We start from the raw sequence: 23966 nt of genomic DNA on the forward strand, positions 1-23966 counted from the left end.
AGATAGGTAGGTCGTCGGGACAAATTTTTTTTTTCATTTTATAGTACATAAAATATGCTTTAATTTGATATATGTTTAAAGGACGCAGTATTTCCGGAACATTTTCAAAAATTAAATTGAAAAAGTTAGTTTTTGTAAAAAAGTTGCAATTTTAAATCCCCCCCCCATTCAGAATAAGTGTTAGATTTTCAAAAAAAAATGATATCAAATGAAAGAAAATTACCTAAGGTTTCAATATAAAGAAATATTATTTTGATTAGTTAATATTTGAAAAAGTTATGGCAGTTTTAAGTACAAAAAACATCGTTATAAAAGGTGATTTTTATCGCAAATATTACATTTTTTTTATAATTTCGACTGCCATTTGCACATAGAAGATAAGGTGTCGGGACAAATTTTTTTTTTTCATTTTATAGTACATAAAAAAAGCTTTAATTTGATATATGTTTAAAGGACGCAGTATTTCCGGAACATTTTCAAAAATTAAGTTGAAAAAGTTAGTTTTTGTAAAAAAGTTGCTATTTTAAATCCCCCCCCATGAGCAGGTTAAGTGTTAAATTTTCAAAAAAATTATATCAAATGAAAGGAAAATATCTAAGGTTTTAGTTTAAAAAAAAATTATGTTGATTTGTTGATTTTTGAAAAAGTTATGGAAGTTTTAAGAAAAAAAAGTGAAAAAAATGACAAAATTTGTCGATTTTTAAATTTGTAATTTTTTTGGATATTTCCCCCATTTGCGGGGAACGAGGGAAAATTTTTAAATTTTTAAGGGTAATGTCTTCAACTAGATACAATTTGTGATCTTTTGACGTATTGTTAAAAGAAATCGGTCCAGTGAGAGCTGAGAAAAAGTAGTGACGGACACAAAAAAAAAATAATAAATAAACATATCATGGTAAAATTAATACCTTCTCAGCTTCGCATCGAAGCTAAAAAGTGAGTAGTCTCATTGAGAAAAATCTAAAATTTCTTAAAAACTAGGTTGACGAGCTAATGGTTTATGTATTATTAAATTTAATTATCACATTTTTTTGAGATATTATTAGTGTTTAAAAATGTTTGCACCAATAGGTTTTATCATGTATTGTTTTTTTTATGTCTGACAATGAAAAATTTCTTCTCTCATCTGACTGATTTTGCTGGTTTAGGCTTCAGGAATACCCGATTTTAAACTGATTGAATTTATTATTACTAAAAATTGGGAAACATTTTAGAAATTAAAAAAAATATCTGAAAATTACAATACAGTAAGAAATAGCATTTTCAAACAAATTTTTCTACATTTTAAAAATTCTATATTTTTTTTTTAAATATTATTCCTTATACAATTATAATAGTATATAATAGTTACGTTCAAATTGCTTTTGTTATGCTTTTTATGAAAATTCAATAAAAACTTAAGTTCAGCAAGAGTTTAAAAGAGATCACCCATGTATTTAAATTTTTTTTCACTTAATTTTTTAAAAATGTGTTAAAACGACTACAGATTTCAAAACTACATCAAATTAAAGCTTGTGAAGTATACTACAATAATAGAATTACCCCACGATTATTTTACTATGTGAAATCGACTGACAAAGTACAACAATTGCAATTTAAAAAAAAATTTTATTTTATTAAGCACCACGCCTTTTATACCAACACACATTGGAAGATGTTAAGGCGTATGATGTATAAAACATTTTTGATACACCAAAGTTTTAAATTGTTAGTTTATATACAAACTATGTCATTTTTATGCAAAGTTAAAACCCGAATTAATTTTGGATTTTGGCAATTTATGTCTAGTATATTATTAATTATTAAATATAATTAAGGAACCATAGTGCATTAATTTTTTTTAATACATATTGAAAAAATGATAACAGAAACCTAAAACATTATGAAACAGTCTTCAAAATCTTAATTGAACTTAAAATTTGACCTTAAAAATATTAAAAAATGAAATTAACCGAAAACAATACATCGGTTAATTTTGTTTTTTATACCGTACATGAACAAATTTAAATATTTTAAAACACTTTCAATTTATGATATTATTAACCTTACAATTTCATGAGAAAAAAAAGAACACATCACAATAAAATTTAAATTATACATAAGAAAACTAACTTAATAATTATAGTAAAAAAGTAATAAAAACCATAATCATTTTAGTTCCTGGCTCTGCTTATATGTTAAAGTTACACTATAATATGTTTATTAATATTTATAGAAAATGTAGTATAAAAACAATTGAATTTTTTAGTAAAAAAAAATTTTAAATTTTCGAAAATTAGCGATTTTTAAATTTGTAATTTTTTTGGAGATTTCCCCATTTACGGGGAACGAGTTAATTTTTTTCAATTTTTGAGGGTAATGACTTCGATTAGATACGATTTGTGATATTTTGACGTATTGTTTATAAAAATGGGTTCAGTGAGAGCTGAGATTAAATGTTAACAGACACACAAAAAATAATAATAATAATAATAAAATAACATATCATAGTAAAATTAATACCTTCTCAACTTCGCATCGAAGCTAAAATGATTTTTTTCCTTAGTTTTGACATTTTTGAAGGCAAGGGGGAAAATTTTTACTTCTTTATTATTCAAAAGTATTTCATATATTGAATAATTCATGTATTTTTGACTTAGTTATAAAACTTTGACATATAGGTATATATATAGGTATGTCGCCAATTTTACAAGAGTGGCAATTTATTTAAGAAACAACATTACCATTATCAGTGTTAAACACATACTGATTCCTCAACAGAAACATACATCCTTATATACCCATAGTTACATTATCACCTAGTGACATTATACCTAAATTACATAGTGATAACATCATCTATTAGATTGTTACATTTTGCTAGTTTCCATAAGCTTAAAAGTAAATTTGCAATGGACTAAGATCCTAATTAATTTAATTATTTTCATTTTTTAAACTTTTGTATTGCCTCCCCTATATTAAGTTTTTTGAAATTATTTTCGTTTTTTATTCGTTTTATGGTTTTAATATTTCTATTTATGTCATTAATATGAAATATGATTATTAATAGAAAAGACTAGACTCCATATTTAAAATTGCTCTGAAATTCGAGTTATCAAACTTTTTCAAAATTAATAGGGAGATGACAAAAAAATTAAGTGGACGCGAATTATGTTTATTTAAAATAATATTATACTTAAAGTTGTAAGTTATAGTATTAAAACGGTACGAAAATCTACAGAATTTTTTTGATCTTTAATCTCTTATTATGTCGGATTAAGAAAGTTATCTTTAATAATTTCTTATTTATTTTGACTTAAATAAACTATAACTAGAATAGTTATAGTATAAGACTAAAAAAATTACGTTACCATAAAATCTGTTGATTTTCAGTTTTACAACAATGTTTTACACAATAATCCATCTAAATACTAGTTTTTTTTTTTTTAGAAAAATTTTTGATAGCATTCCAGTATTATACATTACTAAGAACGCTACTTATAATTTTTTGTAATCAACTTTTACTGATTTTAAAAAAGTGTAATTAAAATTTTATTTTTTAAAAATTGTTGAAAATTAAAAAAAATAACTATACAAGACTGTATGTACATTATAATATTGTAATATTACTCTATGATTGCATAACTCTCAAATAATCACAATTTACATTACGTTATCAATAGACTGATAACGTAATATTTCACAATAATACATTACTGAAAAATTATCAAAAAATAATNAAATTAAAAAGAAATACGACAATTACAGTGCATGCATTTTTGCACTCATCTGACAATAACAGTATAAAACTCAATAATAGTACAATATTATACAGAGTGTTCAGTAAGTCAGGAAACGGGTTTCTATTGTTCTCATTGTTACAAACAATGAGAACAATAGAAACCCGTTTCCTGACTTACTGAACACTCTGTATAATATTGTACTATTATTGAGTTTTATACTGTTATTGTCAGATGAGTGCAAAAATGCATGCACTGTAATTGTCGTATTTCTTTTTAATTTTGTTATTACGGTTATTAAATGTATACGGTTTTGTTTTATTAAACACGATTTTAAAGTTGAAAACACTGTCTTTCTTGTCTTTTTGAGTATAATGAGATAATATATTTGTATGTACAACAAATTGTTATTGTAAAAAATTTAAAAAAAATTATCAAAATTGCTGTTTAAGTATTTTTGCAACAAGCCAGCGATATAATAAAATAAATCACCATGGTACATATTTTTCGTTGATTATTATAAATATTTTAATTCATGATATTTTTACGCAAAAAAAAAATATTAAAAATCTCATAGTACGTCATAGAATATACATTTTCTTATACAGAGTGTTAAGTCAGTAAGGTAATAGGTTAATTGTTATTAACGATGAGAACAATAGAAATCCATTTCCTTACTTACTGAACATTTATATACCAAACCTCTTCTATATATTTGGTTTTATTTAGGTAAATTATACACTTTCATAGAGCAGATGATTGGATTAATAAATATAAGGGTTAAAGAGAAGTAATAGTTTGATAAACTAGTTAATAGCCACAGTTTAAGGGGGAAAAGAACCTTGATCATAATTACTGTTAGTAGAGTACTACTTTTTTGTCACGATTTTATTAAGATGGTATAAACACTTCATTATACTCGTTAACAATGGAGGACAGTTTAAAGCCAGCTAATACGCTTCAGAAGTATGTTATGTTGATATCTTAAATAAGGGTCAATCCATATCAAATCATTCAGAGTGTATACTAACTCAAAATGAAAAAAAATAATAATTTTAGTTTCTATGAATAAAATGATATAATATAATTTTCTTTCGGGATAAAAGTACGAGGATTTTATGAAAATATGTAAAATATAGAAAAAAAAGTGATGTTTGAAAATTGATTAATATAACAATAATTTGAAATTAAAATTATTGTGATTAAGTATCACACTTCAAATATTAATAACGCCACTAGTACCAGTAGTTCAGCAAAAGAGTCTTTATTTGTATTGACCACACAGATAACCCACTCAAAGATTGGAATAGGCTGGTTAACTTCCTATAAACGTTAACATTATTATTTGTTTATTATTTTATTCCAGTAATCACTTAATTTTTCTGATTTCCTACTTAATTTATGTACTCATTATTCTTAACTTTATACCTTATAAATCTTCTGTGAAATATAAGTTTACCTTTGTGATGCTGGAACCAAGGTTGAATATACTTCGACATTTTTTAAATTTATAATGTATACCAAGCCACTTCTTGCAATTGTTAAAAGATCATAAAGTCAACGAGTAGTGAATCGAATTGACAGTTTTTGTGTCCTTTTATATTTAATTTAATCTGTTAATTACTCGATTTTGTTAGTTATTATATATTATTTTACTTAAAATAAATGATTCGTCACAACTTAAAAATTTCTTATAGTTATTACATAAGATTTAAAACAATGTATTTTTATACATATTTCTCGGAACAGTTTAAACGATTGACATGAATAATATTTATTATTAATATATTTTAATGAATAATAGAAAATTATTTATGGTCTACTGAATAATGAGTGGTGTATGTGTTATAATATCCACCCAAATGTTTTAAAAGTTATGTCCTTACAACTAAGTATGGTCAAAAAATTAATTTTTTTGAGTGATAAAATTAATTTTTCAAGTAATATTCATAAAGAATTAAGATTAATTATTAAAGAATTTAATAATAAATACTAGTATATAACACAGTTAAAAGTAATAATATGATCAAAAACATACAAGATACAGATTAAAACAATTATGGAATATATAAAAATAATAGTATGAATATGTATAAAACAAAATGAAATATTAAAAAATATTGTACCAAAATATATTTTGTGTTCACATTATTTATGATATAATAGTGATCATACAATTTTAAAAGAGTATATAAAAATTAATGTTGCCAGATAGAAGATCTTCTCTTATACATAGTAATAGTCATTAAAATAAAAAGGTCAAATGTTTTTCGTTCTTCTAGCATTTGCTCTTTGTAATTTTAATGTATTACTATTTGGTTTTGTAAATGATAAGTAGGAAGTGCTACTTAATGTTATGGTTTTGTTTTTTTGGATTTAATATTTTTAGTTACTTTACTTTCTTTTGAATCTATGACAACACAAAAACAAATATATTTCCCCAACACAAATTGATTTCTTTAATTTGTTTTAATAATTATTCACACTATACAGGGTGGCCCACCACTCACTGACAACTTAAATAACTTTTGATCCAGTTAATATTTTTAGCTGATTTTTTTTTTAAATATTAGTTAGACGTTAGGTCCATAGCTATATCTCAATAATTAATTTTTTTACATTTTATTAAAAATATTAATTATTTTTAAATTTTAAATAAAATGTAAAAAAAAAATCTAAGATAGCTATTTTGTAGAGTAGAATTTAAGAAAAATTTTAGTAAAAAAATATCTTATTAATATTCAGTAGTAAATATTCTGTAGCGTTTTGAAGTTTGTGAAAATTTGAATTTTCATGTATTATTTTACGGTATTAAACATTGAAATACGTATTGAGAAAAGGACAGAAGAAAACGCTATCTTTTCATGATTACTGTGTATACATATGATGATAATGTGTATACATTACAAACTTGGCATTAATACCATGATAAGAAATTAGATAAGGCAATTATTACTTATCACTCTCATTCAAAAGTATATTGAAAAGATAGCGTTTTCTTCTGTCCTTTTCTCAATACGTATTTCAATGTTTAATACCGTAAAATAGTACATGAAAATTCAAATTTTCACAAACTTCAAAACGCTACAGAATATTTACTACTGAATATTAATAAGATATTTTTTTACTAAAATTTTTCTTAAATTCTACTCTACAAAATAGCTATCTTAGATTTTTTTTTTACATTTTATTTAAAATTTAAAAATAATTAATATTTTTAATAAAATGTAAAAAAATTAATTATTGAGATATAGCTATAGACCTAACGTATAACTAATATTATAAAAAAAAAATCAACTAAAAATATTAACTAGATCAAAAGTTATTTAAGTTGTCAGTGAGTGGTGGGCCACTCTGTATATTAACTACTTTATACATTACGTTTTACTGATAATATGAATTTTGAAGTCTTCAATTTATAATCGTTGAACTAATTTTTTTTTAACTATCATTACTCGGATGAATTGTTTGTGCTTCATTGATGTTAATAATTTTTTTTTTTCATGATTTGAAAATGTTGAAACTTCCTTTACAATTATAGGTTTTTACAAAAAATTGTTTATTTTATAAACTATAAATTTATGGTACTGATTATACAATGATGTGAAATATAATATTAGATTTTGAGACATAAAATTGATACATGTAGATTTTGCATGGCTAAATACTGAACATTGACTATAAATATCATGTAACGTATAATTCATTAGGTCGTTAAAAGTTATACTATATCTACCAAAAATATGATCTACAATGTTTATTTAACTTAAATATAAATAAATCATAAATTTATTGTTAAAAATGTTTTTTTTATGTTCATTATACAATGTTTTCTTTTTTTTAATGATTATAATAATAATTCTATAAAAATATTAACATCCAGGGTCAAAAATAAAAATTACATACTCAATGCAAATCTTTTTTATGGTTTATTTGACAAAAGACTGTGTGAAATTTTTAATAATAATATTTATAATATTAATATTATCAATAATATTATAATATTAATATCAATAATATTTATTTAAAGAATGATACAATGCATTTTTTGTAGTTAAAACATTTTTCTAAAATAAAGTAAAATTTTTGAAATATTTTTCATAAAAGAATTTAGGTTATAATTAAAAGGAATAAGTTTATTTGGTAAAAATGATAGCTAGTAAACTTGAAATCTATTTAATTATACTAATGACTTGAAAATGTCATCACTTTCCATAATGAGATATTCTATTATTTTCAATAAAAACTATTTTGCACATAATCGAATTATTTTAAAATTAAATTAATAAGAAAATACAATTATTTCGATAAATTAGTTTTACATCATATTAACATTATTCAGTATAATAATTTAATTGTGTTTTAAAATTCTAAATAATAACATTCTTTTTTAAATAGTTACCACATTAGAACTAGTGATTCTTAAAAATAATAAATAGATTAGACGCCAACAATAAATATTAGTGATTTGTGTTTGAAAATTCTCTGTTTCCCCTTAAATGTCTGGTACCTAATAAATCTTTTTGGCTATTCATCATTTGAATTATACAGTATCATAGCGAGCAAAAACTATTTGTCATATTAAGTCCTGGTATATTTATTCCATTTTTTTCAACGATTACTGCAAGAAATTATTGTATTCGTGTTGATTATGTTGCTTATATACGGCTCCTAATTCTAATTAGTTTATTTTTTCTGGAAAATTTAAAAGGTAGCTAAATTAAATTCTAAACATGCTGTTGTTTTATTTTATTAAATATTAGGCGTTTGTTGAAACTTCTAACTAAACATTACGTCAAATAATAGAAATAGGTATCAGACAAGTATAGATGATATCTGACAGTGATTAAAATCACTGTCGTAAGAAACGCTTCGATGCAAATCTGTAGATAGTGTTTTATTTAGAGAAGTTGGTAGATTATTCCAAAAGCAACATCAACTCTTATTTCTTTGATTATATCCTGATTTGTAGGTCTTTGATTTTAAAACATAATATATGAATAAATACTAATTATAATTATTAAATTTAGTATACAATTGATATTCAGTAATTTAATATTGTAATTTATACGGAGAAATTATAAAAATAATGAAAAAGTTATATTTTGCTTTACTTTTACGTGTATAAAAATTTAAAGGGCTTGATATAATATTTTTCAATTAAAATTGTTTGTTACTATAAATAAATGCACTGGACTACAAGGAACTTTCATCAGAAGCAAAAATTTACTTGTCTAAATCAACTTTTAGCGATGTTTTATATATGCAATTAGACTTTTTCTACCTAGATTTTAATATTATTACTTATTATTAAGAAATAAAAAATTGTTTTAAATTAATACTGATTTTGATTATTAATGTGTTAAAAATAAGGAAAATGACATATTTAACCTATTTTTTTAATCTTTTATAGTTGAATTGTGTGAAAATATAGAGTAAAAAAAAAATTATTTATTACCATAACATTTAGCTCAATTTACAAATATGAAATTGACATCATTAAATAGAATATTTTATGACAATTAAAAAAATTGTATCGTTTAGATCAATATGCAGTCACAAAGTTTTATAATTACTATTTATTGTAAATTTATCAGAAAAGCTCAACTTTTTTTTGCATTTTTATGGTAATAGATAACCTAAATAGAAGTAATAGTAATAATTTCCTAGTAACTTTTGTTGTTTGAAAAGATTCTACAATTGAAATATTGAGAACTTAATTAATTTTAATAATTTACTTTAACTAAATGAACCAATCAAAACAAAGTTGTTAAAAAGATCTACTCAATAGCGTACAATAATATTTGATTATAATTGTAAATATCAATTATTAATTCAGGAGAAACTAGCAATAATTTTTTTTATGATATAAATGATTTATATAGCAACATGTTACCAAAAAAGTTTGAATATTATAGTCTAGTAGTTGCACACACAAATAGAGTAAAAAAATTATCATATCAAACTTGATTCGTCAATAAATACTTTGAAAACATTAGAAATGAATGATTTTAATTGTGTGCATGGAGAACATGGGATAAGTAACTGTTTCATTGATAAATTAGAATTTTTTTTTAAATTTTTGAGGGTAACTAATTGTAATCATTTGACGTATCGTTGAAAAATATAGGTTAAGTTAGAGCAGAGAAAATAAATGATAGTCACAAAAAAATTCCAACTCGGCAACCGTACGTCGCTACCGAGTATTGAAAAAATTGGCTANTACCAACTCGGCAACCGTACGTCGCTACCGTCGGGTGAAAAAATAGGCTATTTAAGCTAGTTCAAATTTCAAAGTTATTTTTCTCGACTTAAAAGAAGCAAACAAATTTAAATAAGTTTAACTTTCTATGCTATATTAATTTTTCNAAACAAATTTAAATAAGTTTAACTTTCTATGCTATATTAATTTTTCATTTATATAATATTTATGAAAATCTGTACTCCCCTTGACAGATATTTTAAAATAAAATAAAATACAAAACCCAGAATTTTAACACAAAAATAGCATATTTTTAAATACGGTAATCATTTTTACCATGAAGACAAATCCAGAGGTCAAATTTTTTTTTTTCAAATTAACGTATATAACATAAGCTTTAATTTAAGATATATATAAAACTGTCAGTATTTCCGGAATACTTACAAAAATTAAATTGAAAATATCTTAGTAACAATACGCATGTTTAAAGTTTTGACCCCCCTTGTTAAAGGGGTATGATCCGATTTACAAAAAAAGCGTGCCAGATGAAAGGGATATATAAATTTTATTATAAAAAAATAATAATATTGTTCAATACATTTTTCCAAAAATTATATAAATGAAATAATATAAAATATAAAATCGAGAATTTTTTCACGGAAATCGTACGTTCTTCTTTAACTTTGATGTCCGTTTTCACCACGAAGACAAGTCTAGAGGTCAAATTTTTTTTTTCAAATTAAAGTATATTACATAAGCTTTAATTTAAGATATATATAAAAGTGTCAGTCTTTCCGGAACATTTTCAAAAGTTAAGTTGAAAAAGTTAATTTTTTGTAAAAAAGCTACCATTTTGAAACCCTTCCTGTGGGCTGTTAAAGAGTCAAATGTTCACAAAAATATATAAAATGATAGGTAAATATCTAAGATATTTATAAAAAAAAAAAATTTTATTGATTCGATANTAAGGTATCTATAAAAAAAAAAATTATATTGATTCGATCATTTTTAAAAAAGTTATGGCACTTTTAAGTAAAAAAAATTGAAAAAATATCGAAAATTAGCGATTTTTAAATTTGTAATTTTTTGGGGGATTTCCCCCCTTTTGCGGGGAACGAGGGAATTTTTTCAATTTTTGAGGGTAATGTCTTCGACTAGATACGATTTGTGATCTTNTTTTTTTCAATTTTTGAGGGTACTGTCTTCGACTAGATACGATTTGTGATCTTTTGACATATTGTTCATCAAAATCGGTCCAGTGAAAGCTGAGATTGAGCGTTCACAGACACAAAAAAAAAAACTCATCATAGTAAAATTAATACCTTCTCAGCTTCGAAGCTAAAAAATGATTAAAAGATAAACATTAAAACTTAGTCATAATTTAATAAAAAAAATATTACATTTAAAATTTTCTTTTATCATTGATGAAAATTAGGAAGAGATTTGAATTAAGTAGAGTGAAAAACTTTGAATATACCCAAATTATGGTCGTATTCAAATAAAAGTTGAGAAAAAGCGCATATAAATTAACATAATTAAATTATATTATCATATTAGCTTCGATGCGAAGCTGAGAAAGTATTGTTTTTACTAAGATGTGTTTTTTTTTTTTTTTTTGTCTGTTACCACTTTTTCTCAGCTCTCACCGAACCGATTTCTTTCAATGATACGTCAAAAGATCAAAAATTGTATCTAGTCGATGACATTACCCTCAAAAATTGAAAAAAATTCCCTCGTTCCCCGTAAAAGGGGGAAACCTCCAAAAAAATTACAAATTTAAAAATCGCTAATTTTCGAAATTTTTTCAATTTTTTTTACTTAAAAGTGCCATAACTTTTTCAAAAATAAACATATCAATATAATTCTTTTTTATATAGATGCATAATATCATTACCTTTCATTTGGTATATTTTTTTCATAAATTTAACCCTTAACCTGCCCACAAGGGGGGATTTAAAATGACAACTTTTTCACAAAAAATTAATTTTTTTAACTTAAATTTTGAAAATGTTCCGGAAGGTCTGACACTTTTATATATATCTTAAATTAAAGCTAATGTAATATGCTTTATCATGAAAAAAAAAAATTTCGGACTTTATCTTATCTTCATGGTGAAAATGGCTACCGAATGCTATTTTTGTGTGAAAATTTTCGATTTTGTATTTTCCATTTTTAACTTTATTATGCTATAACTTTTTGAAAAATGTATGAATCATTACAATTTTTTTATGAGAAGTAGTATTTATATAGATCTTTCATTCGACATACTGTTTTTTTAAATCGGACCATTTCCCTAAATACAGGGGGGATTCAAAACATAAAAATGCATATAGAAAGTAGAACTTTTTCAACTTAACTTTTGAAAGTGTTCCGGAAGGTCTGACACTTTTATATATATCTTAAATTAAAGCTAATGTAATTTACTTTATTATGCAAAAAAAAAATTTCGGACTTTATTTTATCTTCACGGTGAAAATGGCTACCAAATGCTATTATTGTGTGAAAATTCTCGATTTTATTTTTTACATTTTTAACTTTATAATGCTATGACATATTGAAAAGTGTATGGATCAACATTATTTTTTTATAAGAAATAATATTTTTTAATAATCCCTTTTTCCTTCGACATACTTTATCTTAATCAGGATATTAATAAGGAACTAGCAGATTATGTAGCTTTTGGAATAATCCACCAATTTTTTAAAATTAAACACTATCTAAAGATTTGCATCGAAGCGTTTTTTTTTGATAGTGATTTTAATCACTGTCAGATATCATTATACTTGATCCATCTATGCCACGTCACCACTATGCCGCGACCCCCCTGTGCTGGGTTTTTTTTTTTAATGCATTTGTAAGTATTTTTAATACATTTCTTCTAAATTCATATAAAAAATTTCAATTTCAGTAGAACATCTTATGTCTTTGTGTAACCCAACCATATATCTACAAAATGTAAAAAAAATATTTTATATTATTATTGGTTACAATTTTTTTACATAGATACCACATTGTTTGTTTTGGAGAAGTTGTTTTCTAGTCGATAAATATATTTAGTTATCACTTGCATTTGATACTTCGGCGAATGTTTGTTAAACTTAATTTAATAAGTTTTCTATAATATTAAAAGCAAATTGATTTCTTAAACATAGTTTTATTAAAAATAGTGTGTACACACATAAAATATGTCAAGCTACAGTCCATCCTCATCAAGTAACAGCTCATCATCGTCTTGTAGCGATGATTCTTCGGACGAAAGTTCCTCTTCAACTGGAAGCTCATCGTTGTCCAGTTGTAGTTCATCTTTGTCAAGTGTTAGCTCATCATCGTCCAATAGTAGTTCATCGTCATCCAGTAGCGAAGATTCATCGGACGAAAGTTCGACTTCCTCTGGAAGTCGTACCCAAAAAATTAATTTAAAACGCAAATTTAATGAATATTTGGATGAACCTAATAAAAAAATGTAATTTCTTTATTATTACATAAAATAAATTAGTAGATTCCATGTATATTAAAGATATTAATTGTCTAACAATGTCATTTTTAAATGGTAACGCGAAGAAACACGAACGTTTTAATATTTCCTTCTGAATCGAGATGATAAAAAATTAATACATTCTCGACAAATTTCATACTAACTATAAACTATTTTTAAGGTGTTGTGAGTTACCGTATACTGTTGACGGTGATCGGTCATTTAAAGATTATCCGTGTCTATTGGATTCTGAACGTGAAACTAATGCTAAATGGGGTATTCACAACTCGATGATTGGTATGTATAAGTTTTAATTGTGTTTAGCAATCAGTTATATTTAATACACACTTGACTATATAATTATAATATAGTCGTATAATTATAAAATAGTATTTATAATGTCTGTAATAAGTAGAATTATTTATAATTAAAATTATTTATAATTTATTTTGCCAGCCAAGAAAAAAATAACTGTCACTAGAGAAACAGATGTTGGTATAAAAATTGAAGAGAATTTTTTAGCTGGCGACTTTCCTACTAACGTAGAACCAAATATAAACAACTCTATTGATTGTCAACATGTCAATTCGCATAATGGCGAGGAGAATACCAGTTATTCCGAAAATGTTGATTTAACCAGTATCTCACAACACTATGTTTTCAATCCGGAGGATAACACTTTTTCAAAAAGTGTTGTTAAAAATAATACAGATATCCTCGTTACAAATGACGTTGATGAAGAATCTGTTTTGAACGAAGATATACCTATCGACCCTAAAAATAGTCAACTAAATATGAATGTTGATATTAATAATAATTGCTCGGAGCCAAGCACTTCGAATAATGAAAATTATTCAAACACTAGTCGTTGTGTCAAATGCAAAATATTAACTCCATGGGGAGAAGATTGGTTTTATACGACCCATACTGATATGTATACAGGTCCTAGATATATAACATTGATGAACCCTTTGAACGAACTTCCCGTTAGTTATGTGGAAACTATTGATCTCACAAATTCAGACGACGATGAGCAACCTGTTATAGACAGGAGTACTACACGTGGAAAAGAAGTGCAGCCAATGAGCGCACTTAACCACACAAATTTTCACGAAAATAATTGTGATGGAGGTCAACCTTTCATAGTTGATCATTATGAAAAAATCGCTATAGATACTACCGAAGGTATCAGTTTCGTATACGTTTGGATTCCAGAAATGCGCGAGGTAATTTTTAAGAATGACAGCATATAAAACTTATTGTATTAAGTTTCTTAAGTTAAAAAATTAATAATGATATAAATTGCTGTCGAGTTTTCATATTGTTTCTATTTGTTATTCTATTTGTATTAATCGGAAATTTATTTTTCTACGATTGATGTGTTTATGATATGTTTTAAATTATTTCACTTTATTTATCTTTTTCTTATGTTTTGAAAATTATTTTCAGTGTTATACGAGTTGATTTACTTGTTAATGATAAAATATTGATTAATTATTTAAAAAAATTTATTTTATTATTATTATTTTGTTAAATAAATTTTATATTTTAATAAAAATATGCATTGATGATTTATTTTAAAACTAAATTCTTATCTACCACTCTAGTGAATAATTGTAGTGACCATTGATGATACTATTCTGTAAAAAAAAACTATGATTTATATGAATGAAAAACAATGGTAAATTTAAATATTTAAAATAATAATAAACAAATAATATAGGTTAAAAAATTAATCTAATACTTCATATTAAAAGATGGACCTTTTATGAGTCATATGAATTTGACAATAATAAAAATGTTGATACAGAATATTATTAATATAAAAGTTGAATAAAAAAACCAACAAAAGTAAAAAGTGGAGAGTACTGTTAAAGATTTTTTGAAGGAATTAAAAAAAATTATAACAACATTTAGTAACCGTTTTTTTCAACGATATTTCAAAAGATCACAAATTGTAATTAGTCGAAGTCATGACCCTTAAAATAGAAATAAGGTCTTTCGTTCCCCCTAAATAGTGAAAATACCACCAAAAATTACAATTTTAAAAATTGATTATACTCGACATTTTTTAAACATTCTTTTCTTGAAACTACCATAATTTTTTTTAAAAATAAACAAAAATATACAAAAAAATGTTTATAGATATCTTAAATATTTACCTACCATATGGTATATTTTTTGTGGAAATTTGACCTTTTACCTACCCACAGAGAGGGTTTCAAAATGTCAACTGTTCCAAAAAAGTTAACTGTTTCAACTTAACATTTAATAATGTTCCGGAAATTCTGTAACTTTTATACATATTTTTAACTAAGAAAAAAAATTGTACACTTTATATTGTCTTTTTGATGAAAACGGATATCAATTTTAATTAAAAGAACATGATTTTAAAAAAAAAATTATGAATCTATATGATTTTTTAAGAGGAACACTTTATATAAATATATCTTTAATTCTACAACATGCTGTTCTGCTAGGTTCCAAATAGTTGACTATGCTGTACCTATACAAGACAACGCTGGCACTATATAATTTGTATAAAAGTCGATTTAGTGGCCAAATAAATAGATACTCTCAACTAACAACGATAACAAGCATTTATTTATATTTAATATTATTTAAATATAACCTGACTGGATCTCTAGAGATGTTGGTGGTATCCAAGATAGGTGAGCGACGGCGGCGAGTGTACACAACCCGAAATAATAATATTTTATAATATTATAAAATTTTTTGAAAAAATTCTTCTTTTCTTAAAACTGCCATAACTTCTTTATCATATTAAATATTTAAATAACAATTAAATATTTAGTTTATTCTTGAATAATGTTACTTTGATAATATAGTTGAAAATAATTCATGTTGTTTATGTTTTAAAAACAAATTATTTTTTAATTACATTTGTACTTTTATTTTTTTGTTTTATGTACACAAAATAGTATTTTTACATTAAAGATCAGTAAAACAAAAATCAAAATTCATTATAATTTTTTTAGTAAATCCTAAAGAGAAAAACTTAACGCTACAGATTGACACTTGGTGCTTGAATAACTTAATTTACTTGTTAGAAAAATAATTACAAACAAATAATATAAATAATACAAATAAACAAATAATTATTAAAAAATTGATTTAAAATATATTATTCAAAAAAGCACTTTTTATACGAAGGTTTCCTTTTTCCGAAATATTGAACTTTTATCATAAATTTACTGTAAATTGTAATTATAAAATTTCCCGACTGTGTATTAAAATTAAATAAACCATTATTTTTATTCTCATAAAATTTTTTATTTAAAAATGTCATTTTCAAACTTAAAAATTTGAAAAACTTTCAAACAATTAAAACAATTTTTTTTATAAATACTTTACATTTGCCTTTTTTATTTGACAAGTTTTTTTTTAAACTGGATCATTTCCCTGTATGCAAGTGGGTTAAAAATTTAAATACAGGTATAGAAAATAGAACTTTTTCAACATCACTTTTTAAAATGTTCCGGAAGTATTGTCACTTTTATATATATTTTTAATAATGATTATGTTAAAAACATTAATTTGACCTCTGGACTTGTCTTTGTGGTCAAAACGAACTTTAAAGTTAAAGAAAAAAGTACGATTTTTGTGTGAAAATTGGAAAATTCAGAATATTTTCATAAACAGTTGCACAAAAGCTTTTTTGAAAGTATTTATAAGAAATTAGTGACGCCTCCATTTTATTATTCGATACTATTTATTTTGACTTAAACTTATACAACTTTAAAAAGATTTTTTTAATTTAAAGTATCTTACTGGGAGAATACACTGATTTTCATAAAAATTATATTAATTTTAACTTACATTGAGTATAAAGTTATAATCTGACTGTAAAATTGACGTTGTCTTAACAAATCTTGTATTATATCCTCCAGCTGAGTCAAAAATGATGAGTGAAGATGAGAAGGTTATCGCAAATGCATTCGGCGATAAAGAAAATCAATGTATGTATGAATTATAAATCTTAAATTTTATTTTTGTTAATCGCCAGTGATTAGTTTAAGTTGCCTTTTCTGTCACAGATAAAATTATTTATATTTATAAAAACAAATATTAATAAAATTGATTAACAATGTTTACAATGTATATATTGTAAATTGTAGAGACTTCATTAAAATAATTATGTAATTTTTATTTTAAATCAAAGATTTTATTGAGTTAACAATATCGCTGGGAAATAAATATAAATTATTTTACAATCTGGCCATTAATTTTATTTTACTACAGTGCCGTAAAAAATGGTTGTGCAAAATATATCAACTCTGAGTCTACATATTTTTAAAGGGAGGTACATAATTTTTTAAATTATTATAAGGAGAAAAGAGGTGTAATATTCATACACGTACTCCTAGCTTAGTAGTTGCGGCACGGCTCAATTGTTATTAAAAATGAAAAAAACGTGTGTGTTAATTTTTTAAAATAAATTTTACAAATTTATCGATCATATAATTTGTTATACTTGTTTATAAATAATATGTTGGTCTAGGCTACACCTAAACATGCGTTAAATACAAAAAAATTACACCAGTATACTCGCTGAAATTTCATAGAATTATTTTTTAAGGCTATTGTGTCGATACAAAAAATTTTATCAAAGGTTAAAATTACAACAAACATTGCAAAATTTAATCTACTTTTAATGAATAAATTGAATTAATTATTATATACTTTTTATTGCGATGTTAGTACACTGATTTATTGTCTCTGCATTGTTATATCATAATATTATGGTACAAGTTGTACTAACTTTGTAATTGTACTAATTACAAAGTCGTATGGCTTTCTTAAACTAATAGTATCGTTTTTATCATTCATTATTTTTTTCATCGAGAATAGATCTAAATTTAAATTTAACCAATTATAATTTGTTTATTAACTATCAATAATTAAGATTAGAAAAATAATTTATAATCATCAGAAAGTCATAATTGAATCGCTTTTTATAAGCCAACATGATCCTTAAAAAATAATTTATATTATCAAACCTATTAATAATACAATGTTTATACTATTGACCCATGTGCAAAAGGAATGATTTCAATATAACATATGTACCATTATTTGGTTTATGTCTTAAACTATCAAATGTACATACGAATAGTTCGGTACAATTTACGATGTGATACATGTATAAATGTATAATAATGTAAAATTTTTTACAATTTAACAAGTTTCATTTTTTTTTAATCCCCTATAATAATGGAAAATTTAAATTTTACTGTTTATATTTAATTAATGGACTCTTAAAAAATTTGTAGCACCACATTTTTACAAACATGTAGAAGTTTTTTAAGTGTACGATGTATGAGAAATTTTTTACACTCTAAAATTTCAAATTTTCGATTACCAGGGTGCCAACAATATTTATCTTGTGATTTTCTTTTTGATGGTATCTTGTCTCAGATGCAAGCCGGCCATAATATCCGCCCCGTCCATCATTGGATTAATCAAGAACTAAAACTCCCTAACACATGAAAGAGGGTCATCACTCTATATCATGATAAGTTCGGGAAATAGAAGAAATTAAAACTGATCATTTTATTTTATATATACATATACACTGTTCTACAAGAAATTTTCAAGAAATACACTTTTTTAACCCATTTTCTGCCGGATTTAAATTTGCAATTCAAATTTTTTCTATCACGTCTTTTTTGAAATGATTACTAATTAGTAAAAAACGAGTATTTACAAATAAAAGCAATTATTCAAAACAAAAAAAAAAATCATTTGTTTTTAAATTATTATTGATTTTGATTTTTAATATGTTAAAAATATTCCGTGCAAAATGTAATTTTTAACTTAATTTTTTGGGCCTTTAAATTTGATTTTTATGGAATTTTATAATAAAATAAGGTTGAATTTTTTACCGTAACTTTTATGAAAAAAGAATAAAAATAATAGGTTTGTTAATATTAATAAACAGTCAGAAATTTTTATAATTACTATTTATAGTAAATTTGCAAAAAAATCAATTCGACGTAGGGAGTTAGAACCTCGTACCCCGTTCGTGTAACAGATGCGACCGTACATTTTTTGTCGATAAAAACGACCATTTTCAAAGTTTCAAAGTTGTATATTCTCGATTTTAAAGAAGTAACAAAAATTAAACAAGTTCAATTTTATATTCAATGATAGTTAAATATAATATAATATAATTTTTATGAAAATCAATGTACTCCTCTTGTAATGTACTTTAAAATAAAAAAATAAGGGAATAATTCTCTTTCAGCTCTTAATACGCCCATAGAGAATTCACAAATTTCTTATAAACACTTTCAAATGAGCTTTTGTACAACTGTTTGTTAAAATATTCTGAATTTTCCAATTTTTACACAAAATCATATTTTTTTCTTTAACTTTAAAGTTCGTTTAGACCACAAAGACAAGTCCACTGATCAAATTAATGTTTATAACATAATAATTAATTAAAGATATATATATAAAAGTGACAATACTTTCGGAACATTTTAAAAAGTGATATTGAAAAAGTTCTATTTTCAATTTTTACAATTGTAATTTCCCCCACTTACGGGAAACGTGGAACATTTTTTACAATTTTTGAAGGTAATGTCTAAAACTTGATAATATTTTACATGTCATTAAATAATATCGGTTTTGTGAGAGCTGAAAGAAAGTAGTAACATGCACACCCAAAAAAAAAAATAATCATAATAAAATTAATACCTTCTCAGCTGCGCATCGAAACTGAGAATTGTAACATAATTCAGTTGTTACAAAATGTTGAATAATTTCTTATACCAGAAATTTATGTTCTATTTTTTAAAATAATATATTCAATTTACAATAAAACTAAGAAATCGAAATGTATTGAAACCCAAATGAATAAACTTTGTAATTGTCATATCATTGAATAAATCACATTAAATTATTTTAAAAAGTCGATAAATATTTTATTGTGATCAGAACCGGCACAAGAGTGGGTCTTGTGGGCACTTGTTCAGGGATTCTTGATTTATAACAATAAAGCTCCCCCCGCACATAACAATAGCGTAGTTGAGTTTTTGATTTTTGGGGAATAGTTTTATGAACATTTTTATTACTCCTTTCAAATGAAAAAAATATATATTTACCATGTAATCATTTTTATTGGAGAGATCTGTTCTACTTTAACTGCCTATCTTCACAAGGCCTCCAAAATTATAATTAGCCTTGGGTCCTGCAAAACCTAGCGCCAAAACTGATTTGTTTACAATTAAAATTAAACTGATAAAATTTTGTTCAGATTCTAGATTTGATAGAATAATTTAAATTTGTTTTAAGATTGTTTGTTAATTACTGCAGTGATACTGTACATGTAGTTTTTAAAAAAGTTAGGACATGATCTAACGGTTACTTTTACTATGTTTGAAACTCACAGTGAACTTGCATTTAATAAAATAACTAAAATGCAATTTCATAAGATTATCATGGTATGGCTAATTGTAAATATTTCTTCGCGTGCTTCAAACTGATATAACATTACTAAGAATTAATTTTAATTCATATAATTAGACTTTACAACAAGTTATGAAATAAATGTTTACACATGCATTGTAAAAAGTACTCACGTGTGAAAATTTGAAGAATATTCTAGTATATGCATTTTTGTTGTTTTTCTTAATCAATGGCAATTTCTAATGAACAATTGTACCTTATAATCGATGTTTAATGTATAAAACGTCATACATTTTAAGATAACCCTTCGGTGATAAAAAATAATGTATAAATATCATTACTAGAACTTCTGTAGCTACAGTAAATTTGAATCGCGCACAAGATGAAGCTGTCAGTAGGTTTGATCTTGGCGGTTTGCCTTTCTTCGTCACTAGCTCACGGTAACTTAAAAAATTGTCGAATGAATAACTCACAGCTTAAATTTTGTTGATTTTTTTAGTTTTTACAGACATTCCAGTAAGCTGGTCTGTAGATACTGACACATTACCAGAAGTTTTACCAAGACACTTAAAAGATTTCTCTAACTCAGAAATCGAAAGAGTTGTGTTTTCCAGTTATGAAAATCTATTGAAAGTTACAAGTGAGTTCAATGGAAACTCTTACAACACCACAGTTCCATTCGCATATGTTATGAATGAATTTGGTGTTCCGAGATGGCGTTCTGTTATCCCTGAATCCACTATGGAATTTACAAACAGTGTAGTTAGAGGATTAAAAAATTGTTATAAATGTCATACCACTTTTGAATGGCTCCACGACGAGGTAAATATCTATGAAATGTATAATTTTGTTTAAGATTTACTAAAAAGTCTGCGTTTTTTTAGGTTAACCACATAATGGAATGGAGTGATGTACACGTTAAGGGAAACTACTTTTTTGTTAACTCAACCTTTTTTGACCAAGGAAAATATCATATTCAGTTTGAAAAATTAAGATATAATGTTAACACTTCATTGATCAATCACACCGCATTTTACTCAACAACCCATTTCCCAAAAAGTGGTTTGACATACAGTAACATTAAAGCATCTTTTTCAGGACAAATTTGGGATTTAATGAGCGTAAATGATAATACTTACCATACCGAAAGCGTCAGGTATTTTGTTTTCCACTAATTCAATTTTAAATAACATACTTTTTAAAATTATTATTGTTTTTTAATTATATTATTATTATAATATTTGGTAGAGTAAACTCTTTTCAAATTCGAATTAATACTGAGTACAAATGTTTTCATTATTATTATTTTTTCAGAACTTTTATTGACGACATATTGCTCGAACACATTGTTCAACGTGTAGGAACGTCAATGCAAAATAACATCACCGCTGCAATTTACCAAGTTTCCCGACCATACAGCTTATACAATCATATTGCCGGATCTAACTTTTATACGAATTTCGAAGGTAAACTCCCATCTGACGTCTCATACAAAGTTACCAAAGTAACTACCGACAAATTCAGTCGCGTTTTCAAGCGACTTGACAAAATTACCGTCAACATGGAGAAAAATCAAGTAATCGCTCAATTACACTTTGTCATCCACAAGTTGGTTGGACATTTCGATATGCTTGTAGAAGAAGTCAAACCATACAGTGGAAAAGTTAATTTCGCCATTGAACGTTTAGACTTCATGACCGAATTCAACTTGCTTAACGGAGATGAATGCACGACAGTCGTTACTCCAACTAAACCTGTAATCACTACTCCTGAAATAAGTTTATCTGAAGATGCTATAGAAATTTTGTCAGATAGCTTAGCTCGTATGTTGAATACCCAATTCGCAAAACCGACTAATACCATTTGTAATGCTTTACGCGAAATGCACAGTCAAAGTCATCATCAAAAAACAAACTTGTAAACCACAAGTGATAATATTTAAAAAATCACACTATGTTTCAATTAAGATTATACATTTCCTACAGAATTTTTTTTCCAATTAATATAAGTGTGCACGTTTTTATACGAAAAACATAAAAATAACATACAGTTATCTCATTAAAAGTTAACTTTTTATACTCAAAAAAAATTGTTGTTTTTTTTTATTATAGTAATAATATTTTGTGAATAATAAAATCCCAAAATAACGATTTAACTATATTATTACACTCATGAAAATAAATTATTAAGAACAGCAAGTATTTAAGCATTTTAATTATCAGTAGTTATGTGATTTTGATAACACGCACAAAAGTCATAACCATGGCAATTAAGTTTATATACTTTATTGTCATTAAATTATCATTGAATTTGCGTTTATTTTTATTTTATTTATGCAATCTCATTAAAAATATTTAATTATAAAACAGTTGCTTATCAGTAACATTATAATAAGTAGAGCGTTAGATATAAATTCAGTGTCTTGAAAAAAAGTAATAAACTTTTTATATTTTTTTAGTTTTTGTTCAGAACACTATTCATAAAAATAATTGAAGACATAAAGATAATCACAATTTGACAAAATTTGCTAACATTTTTTTTTTAAATAATTAACCGGTATTAAATAACAACATAGCAGTTTTTAGTTTAAATTTAAAATAAAAATTTAATTCCTTATAATTAAATTTGTACTTCTTATAACTGTTATTGTAACCAGTATTTTATTATTTTTATAAACTCAATTATATATTTTTTAATATACAAAAGACTTACTAAAAAATTGCTAAATTATTATTATACAGAACGAGGCAATTATCCTTTGCTATTATAAGGTTCATAAGGATTCTTCTTTTTTTCCTATACTTTTTCGTAATTTTAACTAATACTTTGAACTTTATTAAGCGTTAAAAAATACATGTTGTCTTAATTTACGTTTTATACTTGGAGGTTTCTTCGACATTTTTTTATTATGTCCTTATTTTGTACAAATCCAAATATTTCTATAAATATAGTTGAAATATTTATAACAGCAACGCTTTATCCACAACTTAAGTTAAGTTAATACGCTATTTTAAGTCAGAGCCGCATCTAAGAGGTACTAGGTGCACGTGCCCCGTGCGGCAAGTTTTAAAAAGAGCTCTAAAATATGAAGCATTATAAATTATTGAGTCGAAGACCATTTTCTTATTTTTTTTGC

General features: G+C 24.8%; 2 protein-coding genes across 2 annotated transcripts; both read left to right on the forward strand.

Annotated features, from left to right (window-relative positions):
• The first annotated feature begins 12909 nt into the window (after nt 1-12909).
• Nucleotides 12910-14649, forward strand: LOC126908298 (uncharacterized). Its single transcript, XM_050690213.1, has 3 exons — nt 12910-13384; nt 13578-13693; nt 13853-14649. Exons 1-3 carry the CDS (start codon nt 13107-13109, stop codon nt 14647-14649), a joined length of 1191 nt encoding a protein of 396 aa, XP_050546170.1. The 5' UTR covers nt 12910-13106.
• Nucleotides 14650-21140: 6491 nt separating this feature from the next.
• On the forward strand, nt 21141-23147 carry LOC126906912 (uncharacterized). The gene is made up of 4 exons (XM_050687852.1): nt 21141-21270; nt 21330-21652; nt 21715-21986; nt 22145-23147. The coding sequence occupies exons 1-4, from the start codon at nt 21213-21215 to the stop codon at nt 22749-22751; spliced, it is 1260 nt and encodes a 419-aa protein (XP_050543809.1). The 5' UTR covers nt 21141-21212; the 3' UTR covers nt 22752-23147.
• The last annotated feature ends 819 nt before the right edge of the window (nt 23148-23966 follow it).

Source organism: Daktulosphaira vitifoliae, unplaced genomic scaffold (genome assembly GCF_025091365.1).
Source record: "Daktulosphaira vitifoliae isolate Bord-2020 unplaced genomic scaffold, ASM2509136v1 Scaffold_5, whole genome shotgun sequence".
NCBI classification, from domain to species: domain Eukaryota; kingdom Metazoa; phylum Arthropoda; class Insecta; order Hemiptera; family Phylloxeridae; genus Daktulosphaira; species Daktulosphaira vitifoliae.